Genomic DNA, 15,863 nt, shown 5'->3' with positions numbered 1-15,863 from the left:
TTTCTTTTCTTCTTTATTTCACAGCAACATAACACCGAGAAAAGAAGCATTCTGTTTACCTTTTGTGTTTTTGCTTGTTCTGTCAGTTGCAAAAAAAAAAAAAAAAAAAAAATCAACTGAATGTATAACATGAATTTATTTTCAAACACAAATTGTTTGGAAGTGAACACACAAACAATGTTAAATACTATTTACAAAACATTCAAAAGTTCTCTGCAACTTGTAAAGAGCATTGAGAGCATCCGGCAACAATTCGAGCTCTTTTACTGTATTCCTATAGTCCTGAGATAGCATCCAGACTACGTGTGCATCTTCTGATGGTGTCTCCTGAGGTGATAGTTTCTGGAAAAGCTCTTCCCGCATTGGCTGCATTTGAACATTCTCTGTCCTAAGTGCAGCATCTGGTGAGCTTTGAGACTCTGCGGGCGGCTGAAGCTCTTGCTGCATTCGGAGCAGCTGTACGGCCTCACGCCGGTGTGCTTCCTTTCGTGTCTCTTCAGGTCTCCCGACTGCCGAAAGCTCTCCCCGCAGTGGGTGCACAGGTAAGGCTTCTCCCCGGTGTGAGTCCTGAGGTGCACATTTAGCTGGCCGACGTATGAGAAGCTCTTACTGCAGTGTGGGCAGCTGTATGGTTTCTCGCCCGTGTGAATACGCTGATGCTGCTTCAGACCGTAGTGGTTTGTGAAGCCCTTTCCGCAGTCGGTGCACAAGTACAAAACCTTTAACTGCCTAAAACAAGTATGAGACTTGAAAGCCTTGGCATTTGCACAGTTCATTCTACAATGCGGACATACGTATTCCCCCTCCTTCTCCTCCAGCGGATCCACGAGGCCGTCGGGATCGCAGTGCGTCAGAAACTCGACAGGGTGGTGCCTTTTGATGTGTTTGATAAGGTAGCTCTTCATGGTGAAGGAAAACTGACAGAAGGAGCATGGGAACAGCTCAGATGAGCAGTGATACTTCACACACGAGTTGCTTTTCTGATGCTGTTTAAGTTTGCCAGATGTGGAGAAATCTTTGCTGCAGCGGTCACAGCTGTAAGGTTTTGCATTTACGTGTGCCACCTCCTCATGACTTTTCAGGGAATCCGGATCATCAAAGGTTTCCTCGCACTGTTCACACTTCAGCTGTTTTGAGGAGCACTTGTGTGCTTTGAGGTCATCTGGATTTCCATATGTTTGTTTGCAGTGATTGCAGCTAAACCATCTGTATTTGACTGACTTTGCATTTTTGACAGGAGGTGCCTCTGGCTCAATGGAGCTCCTCTCAGTCTGAGCAAGAATGGCTGTTTTGCGTTTAGGTGCTATGAGCTTGGTTATGGCAGAAACTTTAGATCTTGCTCTGAGACGCTGAGGCCTGTGAGAAAGATGAGGGTGGACTGAGTCTACACTGGCAACAGCAGGGAGTGAACCGTCCTGTTGATCTTCACCTGAGGTATCCTCTGTGTGCAGCTCATTTATGTGCAGCTGCAGGGAATCCACTGAGGAGAAGGTTACCGAGCATTCAGCACAGCTAAAGGGCATTGTGGCAGAGCCCTCTGGACCCTTATCCATTTTTTCCCTCCTGTCATTCTCCTTTTGATGACTCTGCAGGTGCCTGTTCAGGTCGTGGTACTGGCCAAAGCATTTCTGACACAACGCACAGACGTAAGGACGCAACTTCTCATGGACAGTTGCCTTGTGTTTTTTGAAAGCCGTTTCATTGGCAAAGCTCTTCTTTGCACATGACTTCTTTGAGTCTTGCAGATTCTCAGCGACATTAGTCTCCGCCGTTTCCTCAGATGCGGTCGGTTCTGCAGCTTTTAAAAGTTCTGCCTTTGGACATAAGCTCTCCGTTTCCCGAGGGGTCTTACTTCGGTTCTGAGCTTTAATTATAGCCTGTTTTCTGTGAACAAGCTGGTGTCTGATTAAGCCAGAAGCTTGACCAAAACTTCGCCTGCAATGTGGGCAGCAGTAAGGGCGTTTGTTCGAGTGGACAGACAGTTTGTGCCTCCGAAGGTGAGGGATTTGCTTAAAAACCTTCCCACAATCGTCACATGTTTTGGACTTCAAAGAATCAACAGATAATACCTCCACAGATGTCGCAGAGGGACCTGCGTCAGCACTGGAAGCGGAATTTTCATTACCAGCTTCTTCAGCGACTTCAGGCTGCAGGTGAAAGTATTCTGTATGTCGCTGGAGGAAGACCTCTGTCGTGAAGGAGAGCTGGCAGTGGGAGCACAGGAAGACCGGACATGTTGCAGATATATCGATCTCTGCTGTTTAGAAAAGAAGCAACATAAACCGGTCAGCTCAATGAAAAATAACCACTTCTAAATCACCAGTTTTAAGTAAACTTTGGAAATAAGTACCTGTTACATTCAACTTCAAAACCCACTTCTGGTTCCAGTCTTTGCTGAAATGGGCAAGCATTTTTCTGCCCGGCCACACTGTGAGCTCATCTCCAGTATTTATGGTGCGGCAGCAGTGAAAAAGGATGTTGTCTTTGTACTGAAAAGCCAACAAGTTTGCTTCTTCGTTGTTTCGAGCAAAGTTGACAAACCTGTAGAAGAACAACGTTGCACATGTAAAAAACACACGTGGAGCGCAAAAAAAAAAAATGATTAATAAAAGGGGCCGAGTATAAAGACTGCATATAAAAGACGGATGTAGTCTTCAGGTCTAAAAGGTGTAGCCAGTGCCGAAGTGCCTAAGACCTGTACTCTTTGTCATGGCCTACAGGCATCACATTGGACTATAAAAGGATTAATCAGATTCTATAGAAGTCTATGAGAAAATGTCATTGAGAAGTCATTACCACAAGGGAGTGCACGGTGTTACAGGGCTTAACTAGAAACTAAACTGAACAAACTTAACAGATACATTCATTTAGAAGTCAATACCTCATCCAGTTTGAGGATGAATCTTGGGCAGCATCAATGTACTCATACTGATCTTCTCCTTTGTGAATCTGTAGAAAAATTTAAATATCAATACATTATAAGCTTGGCAAAACAAGAATTATTCTAATTAGGACTCAGTATTGCACTGTTGATTTTAGCTTAACATGTCAAATCTCACCTCCCAGGAGAAGCCACTTTCCAAGGCATTTTCAATTGTTGTCTGTTCCCCCTCATATGGTCCAAAATGCATTCCAGGAGACACTATTGGTCCTTGATTTATCACCCCAACACCTGCACCGGGAATACTAGATCTGCCTATCATCATGCCATACGGTAAAGTAAGGAGGGCCCTCTGTGCGTCACCCATGTTTGTTGGAAAGTCAAGAATGAAAGAGGGGCCATGAATGTTATCAGGATCGCTCTGGTCCTGGAAGAGGGTCAGACATTCCTCACAACCTGGAAAATGAAACAAGAAGGAAAACAGAGGAACACGGTGAAAATGCTATTTTTCTCAAAGTCTCAAAAACAAATTAACGAACACATATATATGGTGTACTGTAACATTTATTAAAGAAAAATGATGAAATGTTACAGATCTGTGAGTTGCAAAAATATGTCAACCCTTAGTTTCTGCATCTCATGGGAGCGCCTGTTCTTATATTTCAAAACCTGAAACTACATGTTTCTGGTATCTCCCGAACAGTTGTACAATTCAGCTTGGATGCCTTTTAGGTAATTCCTCTGTACACTGTGGTATCTAACATTAACTCTGGGATGCTATGAGGGTTGTGAACACTGCACATACACCTTAATGGAAGAGTGTTGGAAAGACGGGAGAGGCGCAGAGTCGGTGTCTCTGCAAAAACTGCCTTCCAATACAAAGAAAGAAGAGCTCCACCGTCTAGTAAGTGCTGTTCAAGGTAAACATGTTGAAGCTAGAGGAGGGGACTTTGACTGAGGACAGTTACAGTTTCTGGTTAATGCAAAGACTCATGGGAATGTTAAATTCAAGTAAAAAAAAAATTGTGATGCAACTGTGGTGGTTTGAACTTCTGGTTTTCCAGGTTTGAATGGCAAATAAAAGTGTTTCATTTAACAAACAATCAACAACCGCCACAAACAATGACTTTGAGTCCTCGTTAAACTGCAAAGATATGACGCGTGCCAAAGTTAACTGTACACAACTAATAGCAGATCAAATCAGAGTGACAGAAAAAGTGTTGCAACCCACAACTAGCAGCTGCTGCGTGTGCTTAATTTCTGCAAATACAGAGAGCTTTCATTCATAAGCAGTATTACAAAATCTGTTGCAACAGACAAGACATGTGAGCTCTTCCCTCTTGGCGTTAACTGACAAAGGTATCAAATGAATCAGTCAGGATGTAGTGAGCGCATTGCTGCAGCGCTTTAGGAAGCCGTCTTTGCTCTGTCCGTTATTCCGGAATGCTGTAAAAATTGACATTACTTCTCTTGACATTAGAAACATTAGAGGCACTGAATCAACATAATTCCTTCTGACAGTTAAACAATTTTTAAAACGGTAACAGTCAAGCAAGACCTTTATGTGTCATAATCTAACTAGAATGCACATAAAGTAATGGTGTGCCCTGCAGTGGGATATTTTAAGGATTATGAAGAAATTGAAACATTGAATGCGTTTCAACATATTTCAGCATGACAAGGTAATTATCAAGATAGTAAGGCCTTTTATTAGTCAGGACTTTTGAAAAGAATATAAAAAATAATACATAAATGCACATGACATACTAATGAGTGCATTTCAAAGTTGGACAAATCCACATACAATTGTACTACTACAATATGGGTGAGTACAATATTGCATGGAATGTGCAATGAAGCAGTTCAACCGTGCAACACATTGTTCAAGTTGAGAGATGTGTGAATAGAAAGGGAAGGTATTTATTTCAGGACTTCAGCAGTTTTAGCTTACTAAATAAATCAAGATTTAACCATTTATTAGGCAAGTAGATGAAGAAGAAAAGTGTTTTGCTTACAAAAGCCATTCTGACCCTCTGGGTTTTCCTCCTGTCCCAAAGTGCCCAGCAACTTCTGGATTGACGTTTGTGCTGGCTCCAAAGCCGGAGCCACTACAGGAACAACAACAACGGGTTTAGAAACGGAGGGGAAGACATTTAATCTGTCTGGTTTAAATACAGAGTGTTTTTTCGTCGTTACCTGGTGGAGAGTTATTTTTAATGGGGAAGCGCTCATCTGCTTCTACAATTTCCTCGGTTGTTTCAACCCACTCCACGTTGCCCCTGTCCGACATGAGTAAATAATCTACAGGCAGTGGATAGAAATCAATATTCTGAGTTATTAATACTCACACACACACGTGCACAAAATCAGAGAAGTGTAGCTAGCGTTACCACGCTAAACTGGCTAAAGTTTTCCCAAAATACATTGCTGGCTAACATTAATCTAATTCTTGTTGCAGATGGTGTTTAGCTGATACGATGCAGTGAGATAGGAGAGGAAAAACGGAAGTTTCGTATAGAGCTATTAAGTCTCTTGTAGCTAATAGCACAACTTTACAACATGTAGCAATCATAACTCAATTAGCATCTAAACGAATAGTGTCATCATGGAAAATTATCCATATTATATACAACCACTAAGAGGAACGACATTAAAATACATAAACTTCTGTACCTATTCGACACACAACGGTAATAAACCTTTGACACTTCTCTGACTAGCGTTCAACTAAGTCATTTTTAGCCTTTAGCACACATGAGAATCAAACCAACTTCCGGCATCCCCGGAAGTAAATATAGCTGACTTTCAGCGTAAGAGCGTTTACACATTTATTTTCTTTTCCAAATAAAAGTGGCAACGTTCAGTCAAACAATACGTTTTGTGCTCCTTTTCTGTCATATCCGTCCAGTACTTCTCAACTACAAATACTGTTGCAAAACCATGTCTAATATCCATATCAAAGCCACAGACCGCGTTTTGTCACTGAGTATATAAACCTTGCATCTTCTCTGTGACACTGAGCGCCGCTGGTGTAGTGGTATCATGCAAGATTCCCATTCTTGCGACCCGGGTTCGATTCCCGGGCGGCGCACGTTTTTTAGTAATCTTTTCTCGTCCTTTGATCTTGTTGTCAATACTATGAGCAATCACTCATACATTCGTAATAAGATTAATGTTATGCATAAACTTAAAACTCAATGCACAATGTACGATCCACAGTGTACGTCATCGGTAAATTTTGCTTCAAACGTATCTATCTGTAGGCTACAGTTCACTAGAAAACGCACTTTGTAAGTATTAGGCATTAAAAATGGACATAAAAACCGATTTACTCTGAATGAGCTTATTTCAGATTTTTATTAAAAGTCAGATTATCCTACGTGTTCCAGATTGAAAAGAAGGGCATGAACTAACATGGTTAGACAGAGGGAGGAGTCTTTTTTTTCCCACGCTTGTATCGCGTGGATATCTAGCAAGTTTTATTAATGACCTAAGAAGTTGTGAACTGCTCGGACCGCACTACTTCACACACAATCTCTTTCAACATCCCATTCGCTGCTGGTGCTTGGAACCTGTTGCCTGGCAACCTGCTGGATTGGGTCTTCTGCCGATATTGTGCTCCAGAGAGAGGACAAACAAAAACATAAACAAAACCGCTGCCTAGCAACAACGTAGCCAATACGAAGTGCAACAAACCACTTTGCAGCATCAACATGAAATCTGTTAAAGCTCGTGAAAACACCCCAGCGAGCGAATTCAACGCTAAGGGATGCCTCAAAATGTGCGGAATGTGTCCTTCTTGCGTCTTTGCACCAAAACCGCCGGGTAACACTCACCGTTTGTGGAAAGCTTCGGATGAATGCAAGAGGAAATTCGCGGTGGCGTTGCTTTTACGATGCAGAGACGTACAACTGCTCGAAAGCATCCAGAGACTGCTGAGTGTTTCGTCAATGACGTGGTTCACGTACGCCAGGTCAAGAAGACCAGCTTCACCGCAGAAATACCCCTCTCGGAGTCCATACCGAGAACTGGATGGAAAGCCACTTGGTATAGATATGGATGGTATCTGGAACTGGTTTAACTGCAGTCCAGTCTGGATGAAATCAAGCTATCTCTGCCGTATTTTTTCCCTGTGTGACATGGAACTTTTACTCATGCTCTCTAACTTAACCAGCGTGCTGTTGGTCAGACAGAAACGAGGGTTTCTGCAGTTTGGTGGTAAGATTAAAGGAAAATAGCAAGTTACTATTATTATCTTTACATAATTCTTTACAATTCGCGTCCCCTTTGAATTTTAGCGTTTTGCATTCGAGGTTCAATGCGTTGAATTCTCACAGTGGGCCACTAGAGGCCGCCACAGGACAAATATACTGTTGGATGTTTTTGGAGATGGCATTTAATCTAAGGAAATATTTCAGGAACAGAAACTCATTTTAGTGATTTTGGCTTTGCACAGTATAATTTTACAATCATTTTACAGTTCAGATTTATTTTTATTTTTTTGCTTTTATTGTTATTACAGGACAATAATCATGTGCTTCTTTCAGTGAGTAACCGTAGTCCCAATCAACATGACCAGGACACAGAAGATCCTGCTCTCATGGTAGTTCCAGGATCTTCAAAGTCTATGTCTGGAGTTAGCCAATATCGAGACTTCATTGGCTGCCTACCTGTTGATCTGTCCAAAAGGATTTTAGGCAAGTCAACACAATGATGTTCTATTGATGTTCACTTAGTCTTGTTTGTTGCTGTGTTGGAACATGCACAGTAGTCATGCTAGACTACTGGGTGGGACCATGAGAATATCTCTTAATTACTAAATAATTATTTTGTCAAATCCATCGCATTCAAGCAAGTCGACCAAGTATGAAAGAGCAACAAAGTCAAAGTGGTTAAAAGACATGCCGTGAACAAGTGTCTTTATCCAGGTCTGTTAGAGGAGCATACTTTGAGACGTTGCAAGCGGGTTTGTCGGTCCTGGACGCACCTTACAGACGAAACCCTGCAGGAGATCAAGTTCAGAAGAATTTTTCAGGATCAAATTAAGGCCATTATGGAGGTTGAGAATTTGAATGACTTCACGATTTATAAATCTTAATATTTGTTGAGACTTTTGATGATGAGAATGAAATGAAATCTTTGATGTTGTGGTAAAATCTGATATTAGCACGGTGTTATCCGCTTGTTATTTTTCTAAAACCATGCAATAATTCCAAATTTAAAAAACAAGAAGCATATCTAATCGACATTATGTATATTTTCTCCTCCAGGGCAGCCGTAGTATTAAAAAAGTCAGTCCTACCTACGCCAACATTGTTGAACTCACAGTACCGGTAAGGTGTGATGAGGAAGAGGATGTTCCTTCTGCCGTGGAGAGGGTCAGCATATGGGGTTTTCAGCTCTACTAACATCATCTTATGCTCCAGAAATAATCAATACAGTGACTGGTTTTTTTTTTATTGTTTCACAGGTCAAGCCATTAGAAGCTACTTGTGCCATAATCAAAACCAAAACAGTTCAGATGGAAGAGCGAAATGTTTATTGTGGTGCATATTTTACCAAAATGCTGCTAGACGAGTTAGTGCATTCCTTTTCCTTTTGGTCTGAAGCAGGAATCTTGTTTGTAAAGAGTGACCATCAAAACCCTGTGTCCTTAAGCTAAGTTTGCGTGTTTGGCAGAGAAGACCCTCACCGGGTGTTGGACTACAGAGGCGGCCCGCTGATGGCCACAGGCTCAAAGGACCGTTTAGTGCATCTGTTTCATGTGACATCTGAGATCAAAACCGTGGCGGTGATGAGAGGACATGTTGGCAGCATTCGGGCGGTGCTGCTCTGTGAGGAGAGAAATCTGCTCATAACTGCAGGCTGCGATGCAAGCATCAGGTGAGGAACCAAATCAAAGCTTTTCCTCAAATTATTCATGTGTGATAGGAATTTCATGAATGGATCGCATCTTAGATTAAGGATGAAATAAGACATAGGATAATAATGACATCCTCAGCTGTGACTGAATTATATTTAACTGGGTTGATGATTTTTGTCATGTCGTCATACATTCAGATGTTGGAATGTGCAGACAAACGAGAGTGAAATGGTACTTTATGGTCACACTGGAACCATCAACTGCCTGGACGTCCATGCCGATAGACTCGTCTCGGGAGCCAGGGATCATACAGTAAAAGGTAAGCAGAACTTGATGGATGCGCAGGATTTCTTACACATATTATTTCATCTTATTAATGAATACTGCCACCCTTTATTAAGTTTTTAATATTTCAACAGTTTTTTCTATTCAGAAATAGTCACACAAGTACTTTTACAAGAAGCAGATCTGTTGTGTTGACATGGTAATTTGTCAACACAACAGATTGTAAATGTGACATTAAGTGAGCTATTCAAATAACCTCTACGAGGTTATCCAGCCTCCTTTGTTCATATCGTCCCAAATTTCAAGTTCAGATGATGCTGCATTCACTGTACCTCAGATGTGGGAAGATTAAACTCTTTTGCTCTCGGTTTTTGCTTTGCTGTCATCAAACATCAGACCTTATCGTTTGTCATTTGGTTCACTCAACTAAAGAAATAAATGAGAAATCTGAGTTCAAATGGCTTTCGATAATTTTCTTCCTGAATGCAGTCAGTACAGCACAGGTACCGTAACTGCTTCACAAAAACAAAGATCTGTGAAAGATTGGCCATTTGAGCCACAGTTCCTAATGTTAGCCTCTAAAAACTTACACAAAACACGGAGTAGTGGAGCAACCGGGAAGTCAGACTTTATGAAGCCAATATGTGACAGAGCAATTACGACGTGAGATTTCAGTGGTGTTGTTAACCGGCTCGTGGCTGTTGTGTTATACAGTGCCTGTTTCAACAACTGACCCATTGAACACATGACACATAACTATATTGTGCCTGAAAGAGGGATCAGTAGCTTACCAGCTGTCCATGGTCCAACTGCAGACGATGAAATTTAAGATATTTGAGAATAAAATGACCAATCGAGTGTTTTTGTTACATGTCAGTGTGCTGTTTGCTCTGTTTGCTCTCATATGTAAAGATCTGCTCCGAGGGTTATCAACTACTCCAGCTCTCAAAAGAGATGGAAAAGTTGAGTTAGTCACTTGATGCCCTAAAATGATCCACTTAGATAGAGATGTAAATTGATTTCTGAAAGATTTCTCTGTTTTATTTTAGCCAAAGCATGTCAACAACATTTCGTTGAGATCTCAGGAAATAGTGGCTGGTTGTGAAAAAGGGGCATAAAATGTGTTCTTTAAATTCAGTTCTCTTTACTTCTCGTTTCACTTTATCAGCTCAGGCTCTGATTGACTGTGGAGACACCTGGTCCACAAGCAAAATTTCAATGAAGCTCTGAAAGATGACAAGCTGCAGACAAAAAGAAATGCAGCTGCTGGTTCATTCTTTGTCCCACGGTGCAAGAATGGCCCACACTGCTGCAATCCAGCCCCAAATAATAGGCTAACACTAGCCTAATTGTATCAGAAAATTAATGTTGGTCTTCCACATAGGACGAAATCCTATATGAAAAAGGGCTTTTCTTCTGTGAACTATCAACATCATTATGTAACACATTTCATAATGCCTGCAAAGTGAGTAGTGTGGCGGACCTCAAATAAAGAATGAACAGCTGCCCTACGTTCTGTCCTTTTTGACTAAACAGAGCACACTGGACCTTAAGGCGGATGGAGCCTTAAAGAGATAGAAGATTACTGTTGTGTAAAATTAAAAAAATGTGTTTTTGGAATATTTAAGCATTTAAAACAATTTTAATGAGGCACCAAAGTAGAAATTATGAAGCTGAAGCATCTGAGTATGATATTGGCTCTTTAAAAGTGTTGATGTCAGTGACATGTTTAAGTAAACTGCGAACCATTGTTTTACCAGTGTGGAGTCTACAGACATGGAGGCAGTTTAAAGGTTTTCATTTCAAGCACCACAGCTCTGTCCACTGTGTAAAGATTGACAAAACAACCATCTACAGCAGCTGTGGTCGAGGCCTGGTCAAAATATGGAGCATGGAGACTGGATCACTGCTCAGGGTGAGACTGTTAGTCGTATTCACGGGGAACAAAATATGCATGTCGGCTTTTAATGAAGTGAATCTAGTTCATTGTGCCATCAACTGCTGATCAAATCTTTTTATTTGTTCACATTTGTGTCATGCACTACTTCTCCAAAGGTGATCGATGCCCATAAGAGCTCAGTGAAGTGTTTGTTTTTCAATGAATGGTACCTCCTATCCGGGGACTCTAATGGCAAAGTCATGGCATGGAGCATCAGCGGTGATGCGAAAGAGTTTCTTAAGACTTTCAATCACCCGGCGTAAGTGAGACATTTTTGGGGTAGACAAGGGGCAGCCCAGAAAGTTAATTCAATATTCTAAAAGTAGTCAGTTAAAAGCATAGTATCTGTTCTTTCTACAGTGAAGTAAAATCTCTGGCCCTCATATACCTCCGTGTTATTACTGGCTGTGTGGATGGAAAGATTCGCATATTCAATTTCCTCACTGGAGATTGTTTGAGAGACATCATGACAGAGTCTGAATCAAGCTGCATACTGTCTCTGCACTTTCATGACAATGGGTGAGTCAGACTTGGATTCAGACCAAAAGCAAAGGTGAACTAAGGGCAGTGTGGTTACATATCAATTCAGTAGAAAGACCAGAATAGCCATGCAAAGTGAGGGGATGTGCAAATGAATAATCTTTCAGTAAATTAGTTGATTCATTCATGAATGAATGAGAGCAATCTAATACGCAATGGAGGACAAACTCAACATAGCTGTCTGCTGGTTCCCGGAGCTCTATGATTATAGGTGTCATCTATCAAAACAGAGCTGAAAAAAAAAATCAGGCAAAGAGCAATGTCAGCAAATCTACAGGACTACCAGTTATGAAAGTTATGAAAATGTATCCACTCCTGGATTTTCGCCATTGGTTGTATTTAACACAGCAACTCGGCACCAGCATCAGCTGCATCAGTCACTGGTTTGTTGGTTTGGTGACAGGTAGCAAGACAAATGTAAACATGATATAATATAATATAATACATTATGATAATAATATAATACAGACCTGTTTAGAGTGTACCCCGCCTCTCTCCTGGTTAGGCTCCAGCCCCCCTGCGACCCGACCGATGGATTAAGCGGGTATAGAGAATGGATGGATGGATGGATAATATAATACAATAAAAACTTTGCCCTCAGCAGAACAAAGCATGCACACATTCTGCTACCTACCTGCTATATATACTCCAAATGCTCTATATATCTCACTACAAGAACATAGAAACTAAGATGAAATTCTAAAACAGGTTGCACAGGTAAGGTCTACAATCTGACTGAACCCTCGTTCCAATTTCTGTCAATTGAATTCAAAGTAAGATCCAATGTAAAATTGCATTAACACAGGTGAACCTCAGATGCCCAAATGCAAGTGAATGCAACATGTAACTGCTCTACTTTGGAACTGGTATCCGTTAGCCACTCTTTGTGATTATCTCACTGAGGAGGTTCAGGCCTATGCAGGACAGCAGAGGAGACAGAGCAGCTCATCTGTAGATGTGCCCCTTAATTTACTTAGAGAACTCCAAATTTTGCTTTTCTTTTTACACAAAAGAGCCACTTTAGTTATCTATTTATCTATTTGTTTTTTAGATTTTGCTGGCCGTTCACATGTGCCACCCATTTTCCAGTCTGTATTCTCGCTTGACTCATCCCTAAAAAATGGATCCTGCCTATTTGAAGATTTGAGATCTATATTCGAGATGCATGTCCAACGAATCTTAAAACCACATTATGTGACCAGTACAAGGCAGCTCATTGTTGACACTGGAAATGATAGTGGCTACATGCATGGTATTGTAACCAAAGACCCACCGGTGAATATTGTGAAATGCTTCAAAAAGCTCTCGCAGCTCACGCAAGTAAAGTGAGGCACATTTTTTGCTTTGCGTTTGGTCTGAACGCATCATTATTTTGTTCTTTGTGTTGTGTTTAAATTGCAATATCATAGTGATGGCAATTCTAGTTGTTCTCTCTCCCCTCTTTTAGTATACTAGTGAACACCACATGCAGTGTGAAGCTCTACCAGTTTGCCAAAGTGTTCTGGGATTACACAGACACAACACATGACGACCGTATCAAGGTGGCAGCTCAGGATGGTTTAATTTCTGAGAGATCTGCAGATTTGCTCAGAAAGTTTTCCACCTCCACTGGGCAAGGTGACATGACTTCAAACAGCCAGAAGATTCAGAAATGGAACAGCATGAAACCAGAGAGAAGGCCTACCACCACTAAATCTCAAACACAAGGTAATAATGCCGAGGTGTTTGGAAAAGTAGAAATATGCTTTAAAACTAGTTGATCTTTGTTCTAAATTAAACTTTTCTTTTGTAGAAAGCATGCGCCGTGACACTGCTAACCAGTCAGTGATGCGGAGTGAGAAGGCGACATGTGAACGAATAAAGAAGAGAGGTCCTCATCATCCTCTGACACGTGACTCCATCCTCCTCAGGGTCGGTGCCATACAGAGGTCGCTATGTATGGATGAAGTCAGTGTCAACATGGAGAGCAATGCAAGGCTACGAGATTCATGGGGTGCTCGCACACCTCCAGATCTACTGCAGTCTGAAAAACAGAATACGCAGACTCAGCTGTGTCCACTACAGCCCACTCATGATCGTCATCACAGGAGGCCTATGACTTGTGCCCCGATTCTGAAGAAAGCTGTCAGTCAAAATATGAAAAACACACCACGAACCAGAGATGTTTCCTCTGCCCCTGACACCACAAGAAGACACCATGAAATTAAAAAAGCACATTCTCACAGTGAAGACACACACGGGCCAAACAAGAGAATAGGTGGATTCAGTAAAAATGCCACTGTGGGGCTGCAGCTACCTAATGCAGAGTGTTGCACTGAAACTAGACCGAGCTTGCCAGCTTTGCTCCCTTTCAGAGGGCGGGGAGGATTCAGGCCGATACCAGTGATGCAGCTTAAAGACTGCATCCAGGCCAAGAGAGAGCTCATACAGAACTCTGAGTTAAAACGGTCTTATAGGAATAAGATGATACTGAGAGGAAGGCCAAATGTGCATCAATAGATGAGTTATTACATGTGTCTTCATGAACTCTGTCACCACTGTACAATCCCTGACTTGAATATCTTAGTTTTTCCAAGGTGCTTGTATTTTTTTTCATTTTCTTTTAAAAAAAAGGTTGTTTCATTAAAATTACACTAGGAGTCAGTATTGAATCATCTTAATGGTAACTAAAAAATGACTCAAGCCTATTGTAGTTCTGCAATATGCTTCAGTTTTTTCTTTGATTGTTTTTATTTTTTCAAGATCTGAAGGTATTCGATTAGGCCTAAAGTGCACTTTAAATCATAAATACTAATATCTGATTTAAAAGTTCATTTATATATCTTACTGAGTTTGCGTTTCCATTCCCATAGACATAGTTTTTATAAGAAGAGTGAAAAGCCCAGTTGAATGCAGAAGTTTTGAGATTATTATCTTATTTAAGTTAGGTTTAATTTGGTTGTGATTTTAATTGCATAAAGTAACATGCAGTTAAAAGTAGTAGTATTTTCATAGTTTTTAAAAATCTTAAACACTGAATATATAGTCTTCAAGGTATGTTTCTTGTGGTTATAATCGTTGCTTCCTACAGATATGCCTGCTGTTTTTTAATAATCTTATGATCATCTACAAATTTTCCTTCACTTCACTAGTGGATGTGGAAAATCTCTCTGCTAATCTCAGCTTCTGTTGTACTTCTGGGTAAAGTCATCGGAGGGAGCAGTGTTTGTCCCATGCAGATACACCTTCCACCCTGCCACCTGCCCTCCAGGCCCTGGTGCCTCAAGGGCATCATTAGGTTGAAGATCAGGGAGTGAAAGTCCTCTGCTTTGACAGCAGCAGCACAACAGGCTAGGCACTCGTGAATAACAAAGGCTCATGATGAGACTTGACTCCACTTTGGAGAATCTTTTTTCACAAGCGTGCGGCAGCTAATTTGATTTGGTCTGCAGAAAACTAGGGAGAATGCGGTCTCTCTTTTTTCTTGTAGTGGTTTGAAATAGGAAGACAATACAATCCTCTCCTGCACCCCCAAGCTCAGTTTAGCTTCATCAGGCAAGCATATCCCCCACTATTGTTTCATCAGGTATAGAGTCTCTTGTCCAGGACCAGCACAGCTGTAGGGGGGATAAAGAGCGTAAAATCAAAGCAAAGTTAGAAAGGGAAAAGTCTTCATGGAGGAATGCTCTTAGACCTTCTGTTCCCTTGTGTAGGCCCAAGGGTTGGCTGGGGAGAGGAGGGTACAGGTTTATTTATGCATGAGGAGAAGTCTGAAAGAAATGACAGTTAACCCCCTCATGGTAAAAGAAGGTCTTAAGAGTTTGTAGGTGGGGGAGAAAGCAACAAAAGACGACCCAGTTTGCCCCAGCTAACCTTCGATCTACACAGATCTCCATCTCCAAAGACTCATATTTGCATCATAGTTCATTTGTCAGATAAATTTTTCAATTTCTGTCATGCTGTGTCAGCAGCAGGTTTAAGCTATCAACTGCATCTGGATTGGTGCCATCTTTCCAGGCCAGGTCAGTCCAGGCCAGTCATGGTATGCAATGTGATTAACCAAATCATGGTCCATGTTGTTTTTGTATTTGCATGTAACTCAGACGGGTGGCTGACTTGCCCTAGAGCCATTCAGATATCACACCGTTACCAGGTCTAACGATGTGAGCATCAGATGCGAAGGCTCAATGAACATGCAAATATGGTGTTCTCACGGGGAACTGAGTCTTAAAAATGGTTACCAAGTGAAAAACACTCAGTAATGCATTCCACGATTACACAGAAACTGCTAGAGAACTAAATCTGTGGTTAAATAGGAATCTTAATAAACAAGTTCAAGGTCCAATAGTGCAGTGACTACACATGGGAACAACAAC

General features: G+C 41.3%; 2 protein-coding genes and 1 non-coding gene across 3 annotated transcripts; 2 read left to right on the top strand and 1 right to left on the bottom strand.

Moving 5' to 3' along the window:
- Nucleotides 1-16: 16 nt before the first annotated feature.
- On the bottom strand, nt 17-5,651 carry prdm9 (PR domain containing 9). The gene is made up of 7 exons (XM_075456971.1): nt 5,555-5,651; nt 5,078-5,182; nt 4,897-4,989; nt 3,060-3,337; nt 2,882-2,949; nt 2,351-2,541; nt 17-2,257 (listed from the first exon to the last, which is right to left on the bottom strand). The coding sequence occupies exons 2-7, from the start codon at nt 5,169-5,171 to the stop codon at nt 300-302; spliced, it is 2,682 nt and encodes an 893-aa protein (XP_075313086.1). The 5' UTR covers nt 5,172-5,182; nt 5,555-5,651; the 3' UTR covers nt 17-299.
- A 250-nt stretch (nt 5,652-5,901) lies between these two features.
- Nucleotides 5,902-5,972, top strand: trnag-ccc (transfer RNA glycine (anticodon CCC)). The gene has a single exon. It is a non-coding gene; the product is annotated as a tRNA-Gly (tRNA).
- A 606-nt stretch (nt 5,973-6,578) lies between these two features.
- On the top strand, nt 6,579-14,140 carry fbxw10 (F-box and WD repeat domain containing 10). The gene is made up of 12 exons (XM_075457344.1): nt 6,579-7,099; nt 7,429-7,578; nt 7,810-7,940; nt 8,152-8,259; nt 8,352-8,458; nt 8,561-8,764; nt 8,942-9,063; nt 10,790-10,944; nt 11,085-11,227; nt 11,329-11,487; nt 12,956-13,215; nt 13,301-14,140. Exons 1-12 carry the CDS (start codon nt 6,595-6,597, stop codon nt 14,005-14,007), a joined length of 2,751 nt encoding a protein of 916 aa, XP_075313459.1. The 5' UTR covers nt 6,579-6,594; the 3' UTR covers nt 14,008-14,140.
- The last annotated feature ends 1,723 nt before the right edge of the window (nt 14,141-15,863 follow it).

This window comes from Odontesthes bonariensis, chromosome 23 (assembly GCF_027942865.1).
Source record: "Odontesthes bonariensis isolate fOdoBon6 chromosome 23, fOdoBon6.hap1, whole genome shotgun sequence".
NCBI classification, from domain to species: Eukaryota; Metazoa; Chordata; class Actinopteri; order Atheriniformes; family Atherinopsidae; genus Odontesthes; species Odontesthes bonariensis.
This window is presented reverse-complemented; position numbering and strand designations above follow the sequence as displayed.

What these genes read in the sequence shown, in the direction of transcription:
- prdm9 (XM_075456971.1), bottom strand. Translation starts at nt 5,171, where the DNA reads ATGTCGGACAGGGGCAACGTGGAGTGGGTTGAAACAACCGAGGAAATT. An exon ending in AAAGTGGCTTCTCCTGGGAG is followed by an intron (nt 2,950 to 3,059) that starts GTGAGATTTGAC and finishes ATTTTTCTACAG; the next exon opens with ATTCACAAAGGAGAAGATCA. An exon ending in TTTGAAGTTGAATGTAACAG is followed by an intron (nt 2,258 to 2,350) that starts GTACTTATTTCC and finishes TTTTCTAAACAG; the next exon opens with CAGAGATCGATATATCTGCA.
- fbxw10 (XM_075457344.1), top strand. Translation starts at nt 6,595, where the DNA reads ATGAAATCTGTTAAAGCTCGTGAAAACACCCCAGCGAGCGAATTCAAC. An exon ending in CAGGGATCATACAGTAAAAG is followed by an intron (nt 9,064 to 10,789) that starts GTAAGCAGAACT and finishes TTGTTTTACCAG; the next exon opens with TGTGGAGTCTACAGACATGG. An exon ending in CACTAAATCTCAAACACAAG is followed by an intron (nt 13,216 to 13,300) that starts GTAATAATGCCG and finishes TTTCTTTTGTAG; the next exon opens with AAAGCATGCGCCGTGACACT.